This window comes from Osmerus mordax, chromosome 9 (genome assembly GCF_038355195.1).
Source record: "Osmerus mordax isolate fOsmMor3 chromosome 9, fOsmMor3.pri, whole genome shotgun sequence".
Classification (NCBI taxonomy): Eukaryota; Metazoa; Chordata; class Actinopteri; order Osmeriformes; family Osmeridae; genus Osmerus; species Osmerus mordax.
The window spans coordinates 1,648,518-1,662,433 of NC_090058.1; the positions used below are offsets into that span (position 1 = coordinate 1,648,518).

Genomic DNA, 13,916 nt, shown 5'->3' on the forward strand with positions numbered 1-13,916 from the left:
ATACAGGACAAGGTGAGCCTAGCCTTCAAAACTTTCAGATTCCAAGTGATGTAGAGTTGGAAGGTGAAAGCGGCACATGGCCAGATTTGGTTCATAGTGTCAAGCATGTGATACTTTAGTATTTATAACCATTAAGAGGGATATGTCATAAAGTACAGCAGGATTCTTTTTCAGGGCTGCCTTTGGCCTACATCACATCAGCCATTCCTGCCCGACTTTCTCAAGAGCTGATCTCCCCCTCACCTTCAGCAGAGAAGATGGATTTAACCCTTCCTGTGCATTTACAAGGCGCTATGTTCGACCATGATCTTGTTGTCACTGACCAGCCACAATAAATGATGGAGAGGAAAATTCATGAAAAGTTGCTGCTCTGTGGAAGATCAGGTTTTGGGGGCGAAAAATGAAAAAAGACCCTCAAGCAGCTATGCAGAACTTGCCACAGGTAGGCCTGCAGACGGGTAGGCCTGCAGACAGGTAGGCCTGCAGACGGGTAGGCCTGCAGACGGGTAGGCCTACAGACGGGTAGGCCTACAGACGGGTATGCCTGCAGACGGGTAGGCCTGCAGACGGGTAGGCCTGCAGACGGGTAGGCCTGCAGACAGTTTCTTCCTGTTTTGAGTTGCTGTCAGTCGGCATACTGCTCATTCTGCTGTGGTGTCGCTGAGGGTGTGTGGTGTGTCTAATACAGTGTGGAGAGCAGAGGTTGTTAAGGCTCTAACGGCCACACAAGCTCTCCTGGCTGGGCCCCCCACAGCCCGGGGGGGCACACAGGCGGCAACGAACACACACAGCAGCAGCCTGGGATTGAATCCTCTCTGTTTGTCTCCATTGGGGGCTTAGAGTCTATACCACCACTCCTGTCTGCATCTCTCTCTCTCCCTCCCTCTCTCTGCCTCACACGTCTCTCTCTTCACTTCGTCTCTAGGCGGTATCTCTCTCTCTCGCTCTCTCTCCAGCCCCCCTATGTTTGCCTTCCACATTTGTTCATTTGGTATCACTCAGTTCCTCTTCCCCTCTCCAGGTTGCGGCTGTGTTGTGGTGGTGGGAAAGCTACCCGCAGCGGGAGAGATCCTAATTAACAGCCTATTCATTTTCGTGGAGCGGAGGGCTCTTGCTTTCTGAGCACTTGTTTTATGGTGGCGCTGGGGAGCCCTGTCCGGGGATTTGGAGAGGGATAATTGCCTTTGCCGCAGGCTGCAGTAATCTGGTCGGCTAATTCATTATTTTAATAAGTTAGCTTCTCCTCGGGGGTGAGCTAGCTGCGCCGCGCCTCAAACCTAGCTGGTGCACCTCGTTATTGTGGCGCTCTTTTACGCCGTCGCCCGCGCGGGGTTAATAACTGTTATTAGCCTCTCTCCTCAGCCTGTAATTTCTCGTTTAACTGGGGCAATTCGAACGAAACCTTTGCGAGCGACTAATAATCAACCTCTCTCGAACCAGAGGTAATCCCTGTGAAGGGGTCCATATAGTGGAGAGGGGTAATGAATGCAATCGCCCGAGTGCCTCAGCTCGTTTTCATTACAGACCCTGATGTTGTTTTGGTTGTTGATGCTGTTGTTGTTTTTACCCGATGCGTCCAAAATCATTTGAGGAAAATAATATTTGCCTGAAGCAGGGGAAATAGATCAGATTTATACATACAAATAGGATGATCATTAGGTTTGCGTAACTAATGACTTCATTTAGAACATAATCTTCCATCTTCCTAATAGGCTGCAGCAGTCTGTGTGTGTGTGTGTGTGTGTGTGTGACTTTGCAAGTAGGGAGGTTTAATGACAGCAATTCAGTCAGACATTTTGTGCTTTGGCTGATTAAAAGGCATGCAGCCTTTCAGGGGGGTCCGTGAACAGTAGTATTGGAAGAATCCAATATTGGAGATTGAGACTGCTAGATGTACGATGAGATCCACAGTTAAAATCCAATTATGAATACAGCTCAAAGTGGTTAAATGGTTTTTCAATGCGGCCCCTTGGATACATTATTTCACCGTGGAGGGAGAGGAGAGACTGTAATTCACTTTGGAGGGATATCAAATAAAAATACAATGTTGAAATGGCGATCCTATTACGTGTCTCTGGGCATTCCTGCTTTGCATCTGACAATGACCCTCCTAGACTGGGTCTGTAGGGAGCCATGGCCAGGGGAACAGCTAGATTCATACTGACTGCAGTTGTAAAATCACGAATCAGAGTTAAATAAAAAGAGAATTACCCATGAGAAAGACAATTTTCCCACACACACGCTGCCGGACAGTTAGTATATCTGTATATGACATACAGTAACTGTCTTAACAGAACCTGATCTCAAAAGTATTATAGCTCATATCTCCATCTCTGTGACTGGCCTGCAGGTAAACTGTGTCTGAACACATCACAAATCATCACCGTCCACTCTCAAGCTAGTCTGAGCTCAGCCCGGTTTGGTTGCCTGTGTATTAACCAGTGTTGCTGGAGCCAGCCATCCCAAGGCCCAGGCAGACCAGTGGGTCACGCTCCCTCCTGTAGCCTGGCTTGTCCAGCTGTCATCGTGCTGCGCCCTGCCAGCCATTGTGGAGGCTGCTGGTGGATATTAAAGCAGGGCTTCATCTCTTCATCTCCCTTCCACCCTGAACAGCACGTCACATGAGCTACGGTGGGGCGGCGATTAAAGAGAACCTTTAAGATCACATTCACAAACCACCGGTCCCGTGGTCACAGTCGCCCGTACCAGGGCAGAGGTCGTGCAGTATTAAACCACGTGTCTGGGAGGCTGAAGCCTCATGGAACAATACCACATCCTGTTTTCAAGTATGTCTTGTGATTTCGTAAGAAATCTGACAAATGGGAAGAAAAAAAAAACGTTGTTAATGATACACTTTCCTTCGCAAAATATGCATAACTTACTACAACCACCAAGCACCTGAATCATTGCGCAATGTTTGTCCAAGACTGAAAGAGTCTGAAAGTGAGACATTTACAAACAGCCTTCACCGCATGGAAAGGGTTATCACCTCGTGTCTCCAGGAGTACAGGCTGTGCTCCATAAAATCCACGCACACATAATTCCAATGACCTGGTTCACTATTAACTCATTACCCACCTAATGCCCTTCCTGGCCCGCTGTGGTGGGGAGAGGAGAGGGGGCGTGGGCCCCTGAGCCCCCCCCCCTGACCTGAGCCTCCCCCTGGGCCCCTGGGCCTGCCTGGGGCCTCAGTTTTTCAAAGCTCGCTCTGCCATCTGCCAGGACAGACGCTCTCCTCCGCTGGACGGACAAGCCCCCCCTCCCTCCCCCCCACCCAGGTGTAAACCCCGGCTTCATGCATATGAATGTTTGAGTGTGTGTGTGGGTTACTCTCTGTGTGTGTGGGTTACTCTCTCTGTGTGTGGGGGTTACTCTCTCTGTGTGTGGGGGTTACTCTCTGTGTGTGTGTGTGGGGGTTACTCGCTCTGTGTGTGTGTGGGGGTTACTCTCTCTGTGTGGGGGTTACTCTCTGTGTGTGTGGGGGTTACTCTGTGTGTGTGGGGGGGTTACTCTCTGTGTGTGTGGGGGGGTTACTCTCTCTGTGTGGGGGTTACTCTCTCTGTGTGTGGGGGTTACTCTCTCTGTGTGGGGGTTACTCTCTCTGTGTGGGGGTTACTCTCTCTGTGTGGGGGTTACTCTCTCTGTGTGGGGGTTACTCTCTGTGTGTGTGGGGGTTACTCTGTGTGTGTGGGGGTTACTCTCTCTGTGTGGGGGTTACTCTCTCTGTGTGTGGGTTACTCTCTCTGTGTGTGGGGGGGGGGTTACTCTCTGTGTGTGGGGGGGTTACTCTCTCTGTGTGGGGGTTACTCTCTCTGTGTGTGGGGGTTACTCTCTCTGTGTGGGGGTTACTCTCTCTGTGTGGGGGTTACTCTCTCTGTGTGGGGGTTACTCTCTGTGTGTGTGGGGGTTACTCTGTGTGTGGGGGTTACTCTCTGTGTGTGGGGGTTACTCTCTCTGTGTGGGGGTTACTCTCTCTGTGTGGGGGTTACTCTCTGTGTGTGGGGGTTACTCTCTCTGTGTGGGGGTTACTCTCTCTGTGTGGGGGTTACTCTCTGTGTGTGGGGGTTACTCTCTGTGTGTGAGCTGACGGCTCGAGACAGCGAAATGGATCGGCAGAGAGGGCTGAACTCGGAGAACAGAACAGTTTGTTGAGGTAAATCCTGTTTTTATAAACACAGGGAACGGTTCAAATTGCAGCCTTGCCGAAGCACGCCCAGCCCAAACCAGCTCAACTTAGCATGACTGGCTGCTAATGACGGGCCCCTCCACTCATCACACTCTCTCCAGTCTCTCCCTCATTCATCAATTCTCATTAGGGAAAATCATTATGTGGAATACAAACTTTTGGCCAATATTCATCACTGTCAGCCCTCATCCACAGCAGCAGAATGACACAGGCAGCAGCTCTGAGGGAACGCCTGCATACTGACTTAGCTTTCTTCCCTAATCTCCCTCTCCTAACGGAGCCCCAGTAAAGGCACTGCAGTGCATACTGCCTGACAGCAATTACCTCATGCAGAAAGAGTGGAGGAGTTCAGAGGGAGAATGGTCTCTTCCTTGGAGACACAGCTACTGGCTACTGGCAGCTGGTCAGAGCATACCAATAGAGACCACAGTAGGGACCACAGGGCAGATTGGAGGTGTTTTGTCTGAATCAAGGTCAAATCGTATGAAGTTAACCTGCACATCCAGGCAAGATTCAGTAGCTACAGTACAGTGCTTCCTAGCTACAACCATGCAACAGGGACGGAAATATTAATGTCCGATGGATCCATGGACCCTTTATGACGTGAGTTTATCTGCCATCGTTCAGAGGTTGGTGCTTCTCAGTGATGCTGTCTCCCATCCTCTCCTTCTGCAGCTAAGCTGCGTCACAGACATAATGCTTTCGCCAGCAGTGTCTCCCCCTAATATAAAAATAGCTTGTTCTCATAAAGGAAGCTGGATCAATACCTCCATTCCCTTTTTCAGCTTCTCGGCCTCCTCTGCCCACCCACGCTCTGGAACAGCTTGCAAAGCGAGCCGCTGTGTCAGCTAATCACGGCCTGGGCGTTCCAGCCCCGGCCTCGCCCTGGCCGTCCACCACCCAGAGATTTACCCAGAGGTCAACGGGACGGTCGGCCTCCTCCCTCCTGCCAGGCGGATCACAGGGAGGCTGCTCGCCCCACCGCAGAGGAAATGAGATCACAGCAGAACCGCGGGGGGGGGGGGGGCCCGGCTGTGGAGCACCTCCATTCCGGGCTACAAGATAATAGCGAAAAACCATTTGCATCAACGAGGGGAACATTATAATAAATCAGGCGCTGTAATAAATTCTCTTAATGCTTACCACTAACAGGTGTTAACAACTGACTCTCGATTCTTGTCGCTCAGCCCTTGCTTGGGAGCTGGTGAGTGCTTTTGCCTCTAATTTACACAAGTGTAGATGTGAGGGGGTTATCTATAGCAACTGGGATGCACCTCTTGAATTTGCTATGCAGAAGCAGCTTTTAAATGAAATGCTTCTGGCTGTAAATACCTGAATCCCACCTTGTAAATCATGTTCAGTTTTAGAGACAGCAAGACACGGTACCTTGATAACTTAAAAATTGTGTGGCTTTGTAAAGTGCGCACACACACACAGACACTCAAACATACACACACACACACACATGCAGGCACCTGCTCTCTCTCTCTCTCTCACACACACACACACACACACACACACACACACACACACACACACACACACACACACACACACACACACACACACACACACACACACACACACACACACACACACACACACACACACACACACACACACACACACACACACACACACACACACACACACACACACACACACACACACACACACACACACACACACACACACACACACACACACACACACACACACACACACACACACACACACACACACACACACACACACAGGCCGGTGGATGCAGATCAGTGTGGGAGCCTTAGAGGGCAACATATGGTGCCCTGAGGCACTGACTGTGTGGTAGAGGCATCACTCACTCATTCTGCCACAGAAAACATAAACAAACCGTCACCTCGCCCTGCAGGGGGCACCTCGCCAGGTCACTGCTGGGGTGGAGCCACTCTGGACTGCCGATGAAGGGCTCTGCAAACCGACGCCTTGTTTACATAAACAGGCAAAGGCATTTCAGGTGGATAGGATTGGCTCTACGTACTTATTTCTGGTTCGTATAGACTGTGCAGCCCTTTGGTTGACACTTTCTAATTATACTATATGAACAAGTATGATGGATTGATTGAGTGAATCTGGAGATATAATAGCAATATGAAGAGATACTAGAAAGGTTTTTAAAACGGAGTCAACCTGGCTCAAGAGGACTTGGCATTGAGCAGAACAGCTCCAGGCCTTGGCCTCTGGCGTGAGGGTCTGGTGATCCAGGGGGGGGTCAGGAGGGGTTCTGGGGGCCCTGGCCTCTGGCGTGAGGGTCTGGTGATCCAGGGGGGGGTCAGGAGGGGGTCTGGAGGCCCTGGCCTCTGGCGTGGGGGTCTGGTGATCTAGGGGGGGGTCTGGAAAGGGGATCGATCCCTGGATGGTGGATCTCAGAGGGGACCCTCTCTGGTGGATGTCTGCACAGAGGCCTGTCATAACACACCCATGGCTATGAGCTGTAAATCACACACACACACACACACACACACACACACACACACACACACACACACACACACACACACACACACACACACACACACACACACACACACACACACACACACACACACACACACACACACACACACACACACACACACACACACACTCACACTCTCTCTTGCACACACGCCTCAGCACAGCTCCTCCTAGTGATGTAGAGCACCTGAACTTTTTCTCAGCCTGATTCATGGACGTCAGTAAGCCCCTCAGGGCCTGGTGATTAAACAGGAAGTAGAGTGTGTCAGTCCAGAGAGAGAGAGAGAGAGTTATACTGCTCCCCCCCACCTCCCCCACCTCCCCCACCCTCCACAGCCACTTACTGATCTGCTGTGATAGAGGAGAGATGGAGAGAGGACAGAAGGAGAGGTGGAGAGAGAGAGAAAGTGGGCAACATGGATTATCAATCGAGTCAATAGGGAGTTGGGTTACACCTGCCCTCTGACCCCAGCATGGTTCCTGCCTCTGACAGACATATCTCACGTTACGTCAGGATTAGGTGGAAAGCCGATTTGTAATGCATCTGTATTCAACAGCTAGGTGTAGTGATTTTATCTTCATCCTAATCCTTACGTTGTGATTAGCAGGTTGAGATTCTCTATCAATGATCCACATTTAGCATTGGTTACTGAACATTTTAAACAGTACGTTTGTACAAATAAACGCCCCTAATGTTAATATGATTTAGAATTATTTAACACACATTTCTGTAAACAGACCATGATACCCTCTTAGAGGCAATTCATTTAAAAGGGCAGCATCTTTGCTTAACAAATTATAATTCAAGTCAATCAGTAGGCCTACCTTTTAAATATCTTATCCTATCACTATCGTATACATACTGTCCCATTCGAGAGCTGGAGTTTGTCGCAGAATTTTCAGTAAATTTTATCCATAGAATTCTATGTTTAATTTTTATCCTTGGCTGCCCACAGGGAGTTTAACCCTTTCAGCCTTCTAATTCTAAATCGCATGCTTTTTGTTAAATGTTTAACTTAAATTGGGACCCTCATAAATATTCCAAATCACTCGCTCTGTGTTTGATGAGGAAATGAGACTGGTGCCCGCTGCCGTTCCCCAGGCTACCGAGGAGAAAAAAAACGTCAACTCTTAGAAGTAGACGAGAGCGCCGCTCTGACAGTCTGCATTAGCAAGCGTCAAATTGTTTTAACAATGTGAGGGCCTCTCTTTTGTAGCCAGAGATAATGATGACATCTCATTTCTGTGGCACTACAAGCTACCAAGGTAATCACACATGGTCCATCCTGTCACCACCGGCTAAGAACATCTTTCATGATGTAAAGGGATGACAGTACTGGCACTGAATATGAATTTCAAACAAACCCTGCCAACGCGGAACATGTTCTAATCCATATCAATATGTAATACGCATTCTTTAAAAAAAAAAAAACTCTGTTTTTCAATTGCAGTCCGGGACTAATAGATCAATGAGACGATTCAACGTTTTATGTGTGTTAACACTGACATGGTTCTCTGAGTGGGTCTGTAGAACATTCCACAGGTTCCACATCCGTAGGTCCTGACTCCAGGGGCATGTCCCTGAGGTGAGTCAAGCAGGACTGACCTCAGGGTCCACCCTTTCTCTCTCTTTCCTTCTCTCTCTCGCTGTGTATCTCCCTCTCTCTGTATCTCCCTCCCCCCCCCTCTCTCTTTCTTTCCTTCTCTCTCTCTCTCTCTCTCTCTCTGTATGTCTCTCCCTCTCTCTCTACCTGCCTAACCAGCCAACCACAGCCCTGTAGTCATTAATCTTCTACACAGGTGCTGAAGACCCGGCCCCTGTGCTCCACTTCCTCTATTATCACCATGACAACTCCACAGAGGAGTTCACACACCCAACCCCATCCCATCCTCCCCCCCTCTCCCCATCCTCTCCCCATCCTCCCCCCCTCTCCCCATCCTCTCCCCATCCTCCCCCCCCCCTCTCCTCTCCTCCTCTCCCCATCCCATCCTCCCCCCCTCCACTCCTCCTCTCCCCATCCTCCCCCCCTCATCCCCATCCTCTCCCCATCCCATCCTCCCCTCCTCCACTCCTCCTCTCCCCATCCTTCCCCATCCTCCCCCCCTCCACTCCCCATCCTCCCCCCCCTCTCCTCTCCCCGACTCTCACCGCCCATCTTGTCAGTTAATAATACGAAACGGACAAATAGTAAGATGCTTTTAACGTTACTTTATAATAACGTAATCTTTGAGTTTTTCAGTTAATAATACGAAACGGACAAATAGTAAGATGCTTTTAACGTTACTTTATAATAACGTAATCTTTGAGTTTTAAGGTTTCTGGTGTGATAAACATTGCCCAGATGCCTTTTTCATGCGAGGCTGTCGAATGAGCCACATTTGAAAAGGGAACAGCACCAGTGTGTCCAAGCCTCAGACAGGGATGTGAATGTGTGTCATGTTCCAGGGTCACAACCTCGCCCCTGCTGCCCTCACCAAGGGACCCTCCTTTCCCTTCAGAGGAAACCCTCACTCAACATCTGGACCCTCTCTCTGCACTCACACACACACACATCCTCACACGAGTTCCTTGTTACTTTACATATGCAACATCTCTGCCGCATTCTCCTGCACAGGCCACCATACGCCCGGGCCCAAGGCGAAGTCAGATACAAATGTCACCCAGGATGGGGAAAGGTTACGGGGAAGCCGAGAGCAAGGCGGTTAATTTGCTCCCCAGGGTTAAAGAACTAGAACAAAATCTCTCGTTCCTAACTTACAGTATAAGAAGTTGCATTTTTCCAAAGGAAGTAGCTGCTCACACTGCTGTGAATAGCATCAGTGTACCTCGTCGATAAATAACAGCAAGACCCAAGGGAGGTGGATTTCCGACAGCTTCGTTCAATTGTTTCACAGAAGAAATTCTATGAATTCCCACAAGGATTGAATTCAATGAATTGTATCTATTGCAATTGATTACTGCAACATCCATACTCTGCAACATCCATACAGGGAGTCAGGTGGCTGAGCGGTTAGGGAAGCGGGCTAGTAATCTGAAGATTGCCAGTTCGATTCCCGGCCGTGCAAAAATGACGTTGTGTCCTTGGGCAAGGCACTTCACCCTACTTGTCTCGGGGGGAATGTCCCTGTACTTACTGTATGGATAAGAGCGTCTGTTAAATGACTAAATGTAAATACTACCAGTAAATGTACTCCTAACATGTCTACCCTCTGCCAAACAAGACAAGATCATCGTGAGCATTTAACTTTTCAAGTCAAGAGACCAGAACAGTGGTGGTCGCTGGCTTTTTATATCTCAGCGGTTGACTTTCAACATCTCTCTTTCCCACTATCCAAGTATTTCTGTCTCTCTGCCTCTCTCTCCCTCTCTCTCTGCCTCTCTCTCCCCTTCTCTCTCTCCTCCTCTCTCTCTGCCTCTTTCTCTCTGAGGTCACCCCATTGGTATAGCAAGCACAGCAGTCACATTGTGCTTGAATGCAGACAGATTGCTTATAATAACAATTAGGGACCTTTCATTTTTCCTTGTCAGCAATCTGCAGGATAATTTTGGCACCCTTTAAGGGTTCAGCTCTTCTAAGAGGAGGATAAAAATAAACAAGCTAGTTGTTAAAGCACTATATCAGGATGGCGTAATCCTATTTACAAGTCTGAACGCGCTTCGGGCAATGGAATCAGACCTCTGCAACATGGTTATATGGGGCAATTTTCACTATTTTTAAAGTTAGAAATGACTGAGGCTGAACACTTTATAGCGGCAGGATTACTAAGTGGATCAAACGTCACTTTATAAATGGCATTACCAAAGACCCACTGAGAAAAATGCTCAGTCAATTTTCTGTGCTTTAGCAAATATTGGACGTACCATACCACAAGCGTACAGTATTTATAAGTCCAGTACGTTGACCACTAAATTCAGTAAATAACTAATCAATAAATTTACTTCAGGTTGTTAGATAAGTGTTTATAAGATAGTTTCAGATTCTGGGGTGAGTGTTAGTTCCTCAGAGAGATGTCCAGTAGCAGCTCCCTGTTTGCCCTGTCTGATCTCTGGGTTAATACATGGCCTTTATGTCAGGAACTGGCTGGTACGGTAAGAGACCTGGTTCCAGTGCAGATACTGGAGCTGAGCGTTCAGACCTGAAGCGCAGTCCTCTTGTCTGGGGGCACAGAGCCTGCAAGCAGGGCAGGAAGGGCTTGTGGAGAGGAGGGAAGAGAAGAGAGATAATTAGGAGGACTGTAATCAGGTGAAGATGAAGAGAAGCAAGGTGGAGGGGTGGGGATGGCAAGAGGGAGGGGAGGAATGGGTGATGGAGCTAGGGGGTGTGGGAGGGGGGGAGGGAGGGAAACAGCAGGAGATCAATACCTCAGGCTGTTTCCTATGATAAGATCCATCCATTACTGTCTTGAAACATCAACACAATTAATCCTACAATTTTAGGGGCATTCTTTGTCCTTCAAAACATCCACATAATTCCAGTTAAACGGTATCCTTAAATTAGAACACATAAAATACACACCTTGTCCAGCTTTGTGCTCCAGTCTGATGTAACCATATCAAATATCCTGGTTTAACTCCGGCCACGGAGTCACACAACAATGAAATGGAAACCGACATTAATTCTGGGCTCTATTTACCTCTTTCCTGCTCTCTCTTTATGTATCTAATATTTCTAATTTACCACCGTCCAGGAAAAGTGACACAAGAAGCCATAAATTCCCTTCTAATTCCAAATAATTCCGATTACATGGACGAGTAGTTTTCAATCAGAAAGATAATCTGGGTGATAGATGGAGGGATAATTGGCTGTCTCTGCCACGTAAATATTGTGTCGTTCTATTAATCTTGCCGAATGAGGTGTCAAGCTGTCACTCATTCGTCAAACTGAATTAGGAAGTATAACGAATAAATAAATGTATGCTGTGATAGATGCAGCAGAGTGTGTGTATGTGGGACTGTGTGTGTGTGTGTGTGAGAGAGATAGATAGAAACAGGGAAACATGGAGATAGAGGAAGCAGGAAAGACAGAGAGGCACAGAAGGTGGTGTGTGTGCTGTGTAATAATATCCAAGTGCACTTGTGTGTGCTTGCTTGTGTTATATGCAGTGGTAAGAAGGACTTGATCCATAATGTGTGCTTTTCCATTCTTACAAGAAGTGTTTGGAGGAAAGTCACATCCAGCATTGAGATCTTCAAACCTTACTGTGTCACAATGTGAGGAACATTAGAAAGATTTGGCTCAGAACACAATTCAATGTTTAAATCATTTCCAAAACGTCCCAAAATTCGTCACCGTTCTACAACAGTACAGAGACGTTACCACTTTTTTTGCAAACTGTTTCAAAGGTAATGTCAGCTACTCTGTTAACCTGGATGAGAGAGAAAAAAATTCTACCACTGACATCTTCTTAATTTAATTTATAAAGATCATAATTAACGACCTATAGTCTGCAGGAGACCCCATTTCACAGTGGAGACAAAAAAGACATGAGCCATAAGAATAAAATTGAAGTTTTCATTGAATTCTGAATTAAATCTCAAATATCAGTAATTTAAAAGAAAAGGTCAACACTAATGGAGTCCCTCCCTGCTTTTTAATATCTCGTAATTCTCTTTAAGGAGTCTTACTTGCTGTGTGGTGGCCCACTAATTGCGTTTGATTAATTAATGAAAGCGTCAGGTGTTTGTAAAAGCAAACTACGACAGAGTCCCTCCTAAATCAGCGCTGCCCTTCGCCGTGGTTGCCGTGGTTATTAGCGGCAGCAGGTGAGGCCTGGGTTTGACGTGACAGATGATATCTTCTCTGAGGACGGGGCAGCCGATGCTGCAGCCTGATAAACTCAGAACCTCCGTCCACTTTCAATCACCTGACAGGAAGCCAGATAAACAGACTAACGATGTCAACTAACAAGTAAAGATGCCAGTACATTCAACTGCAGATTTAAATGGGGAACATTTTAAAGGCAATATTTTTTTTCTTTTTTTTTCCAATTTGGGGCCAGAAACCTTTTACTTTTATCATGTTAAAAAGGAAGCATGTCTCAAATCAATCACTATTTTGTAGTAGACGTTCTGGTAGCTATGCTGTTTTTATAGAGACAGGCCTCTCTCTATATATATCCTCTCCTCCCTCTGGAGCCCTAGTTAAACCCCACAGCTCTGCACTGGAACGAACCTGTCTCCCAGTCCCCTGACAGGGCAGCCCCAGACCGCAGCTCTGCACTGGAACGAACCTGTCACCCAGTCCCCTGACAGGGCAATCCTAGACCGCAGCTCTGCACTGGAACAAACCGGTCACCCAGTCCCCTGACAGGGCAGCCCCAGACCGCAGCTCTGCACTGGAACGAACCTGTCACCCAGTCCCCTGACAGGGCAGCCCCAGACCGCAGCTCTGCACTGGAACGAACCTGTCACCCAGTCCCCTGACAGGGCAGCCCCAGACCGCAGCTCTGCAGCCCAGCCTCCAGTCCTCACCCCTCCCCACAATCCCCTGACACGGATAGCAAGCATCCCAGGCCTCGTAAAGCTGACATCTTCACTAAACTATGCTAACAAGGCCATGGTGATTTGTATATGCACAGGCTGGGGAGCGCGTGGCAGAGGGGAGGCCAGGAACAGGGCAGGCCCAGGGGAGGGTGGAACAGGGCAGGCCAGGGGAGGGGATGAAGGATCTGGGGAGGAATCTACATGTGTGTTGGGGGGGGACGGCCAGGGGGGGGGGGGGGGGGGGGGGGTGGGGGGGGGGGGGGGGGGGAGGAATCAAAGCACTGCCACAGCCCTAGGTTCCTGGCACATGAACCAACACTCACACACATAGGCACGCACACAGGCACACACACATACATACACAAACACACACACACCGAAACTGCCCCCCCCCCCCCCCGCCCCCAACACACACGCACATACATAGGTACTGCATAACTACGTCGGGACAGTGTGGGCCCCCCATCCTCCAAGCCCAGCTCAGGAACATTCCAGCTCTGACTCCCTCTACAACAGAGGGATTTATGGAGCCCCGGCTGAACAGGCCGGTGCAGGTGCAGCATACAGACAACTGCTCTGCTCTGCTGATGCTATATATTACACTGCTACCAAACATGGGCAGGCCCGTCACCACAAACAACACAGTTATTATTTAAGGTTGCTACTTGTGAAGGTGGTGAAATTGAATGCTTTGGATATGGAAAATAGGTTGCATGAAATGGCTGAAGATCACTTACACTGTCTGATAAC

The 13,916-nt window shown here is 48.6% G+C and overlaps 1 protein-coding gene across 1 annotated transcript in view; it reads left to right on the forward strand.

Annotated features, from left to right (window-relative positions):
• The first annotated feature begins 400 nt into the window (after window positions 1-400).
• LOC136949026 (basic proline-rich protein-like) overlaps window positions 401-13,916 on the forward strand; it is a 15,839-nt gene continuing 2,323 nt past the window's right edge. The window contains exon 1 of the mRNA XM_067243220.1: window positions 401-442. Within this exon, the coding sequence (XP_067099321.1) occupies window positions 401-442 (42 nt within the window). The remainder of the gene's footprint in view (window positions 443-13,916) is intronic.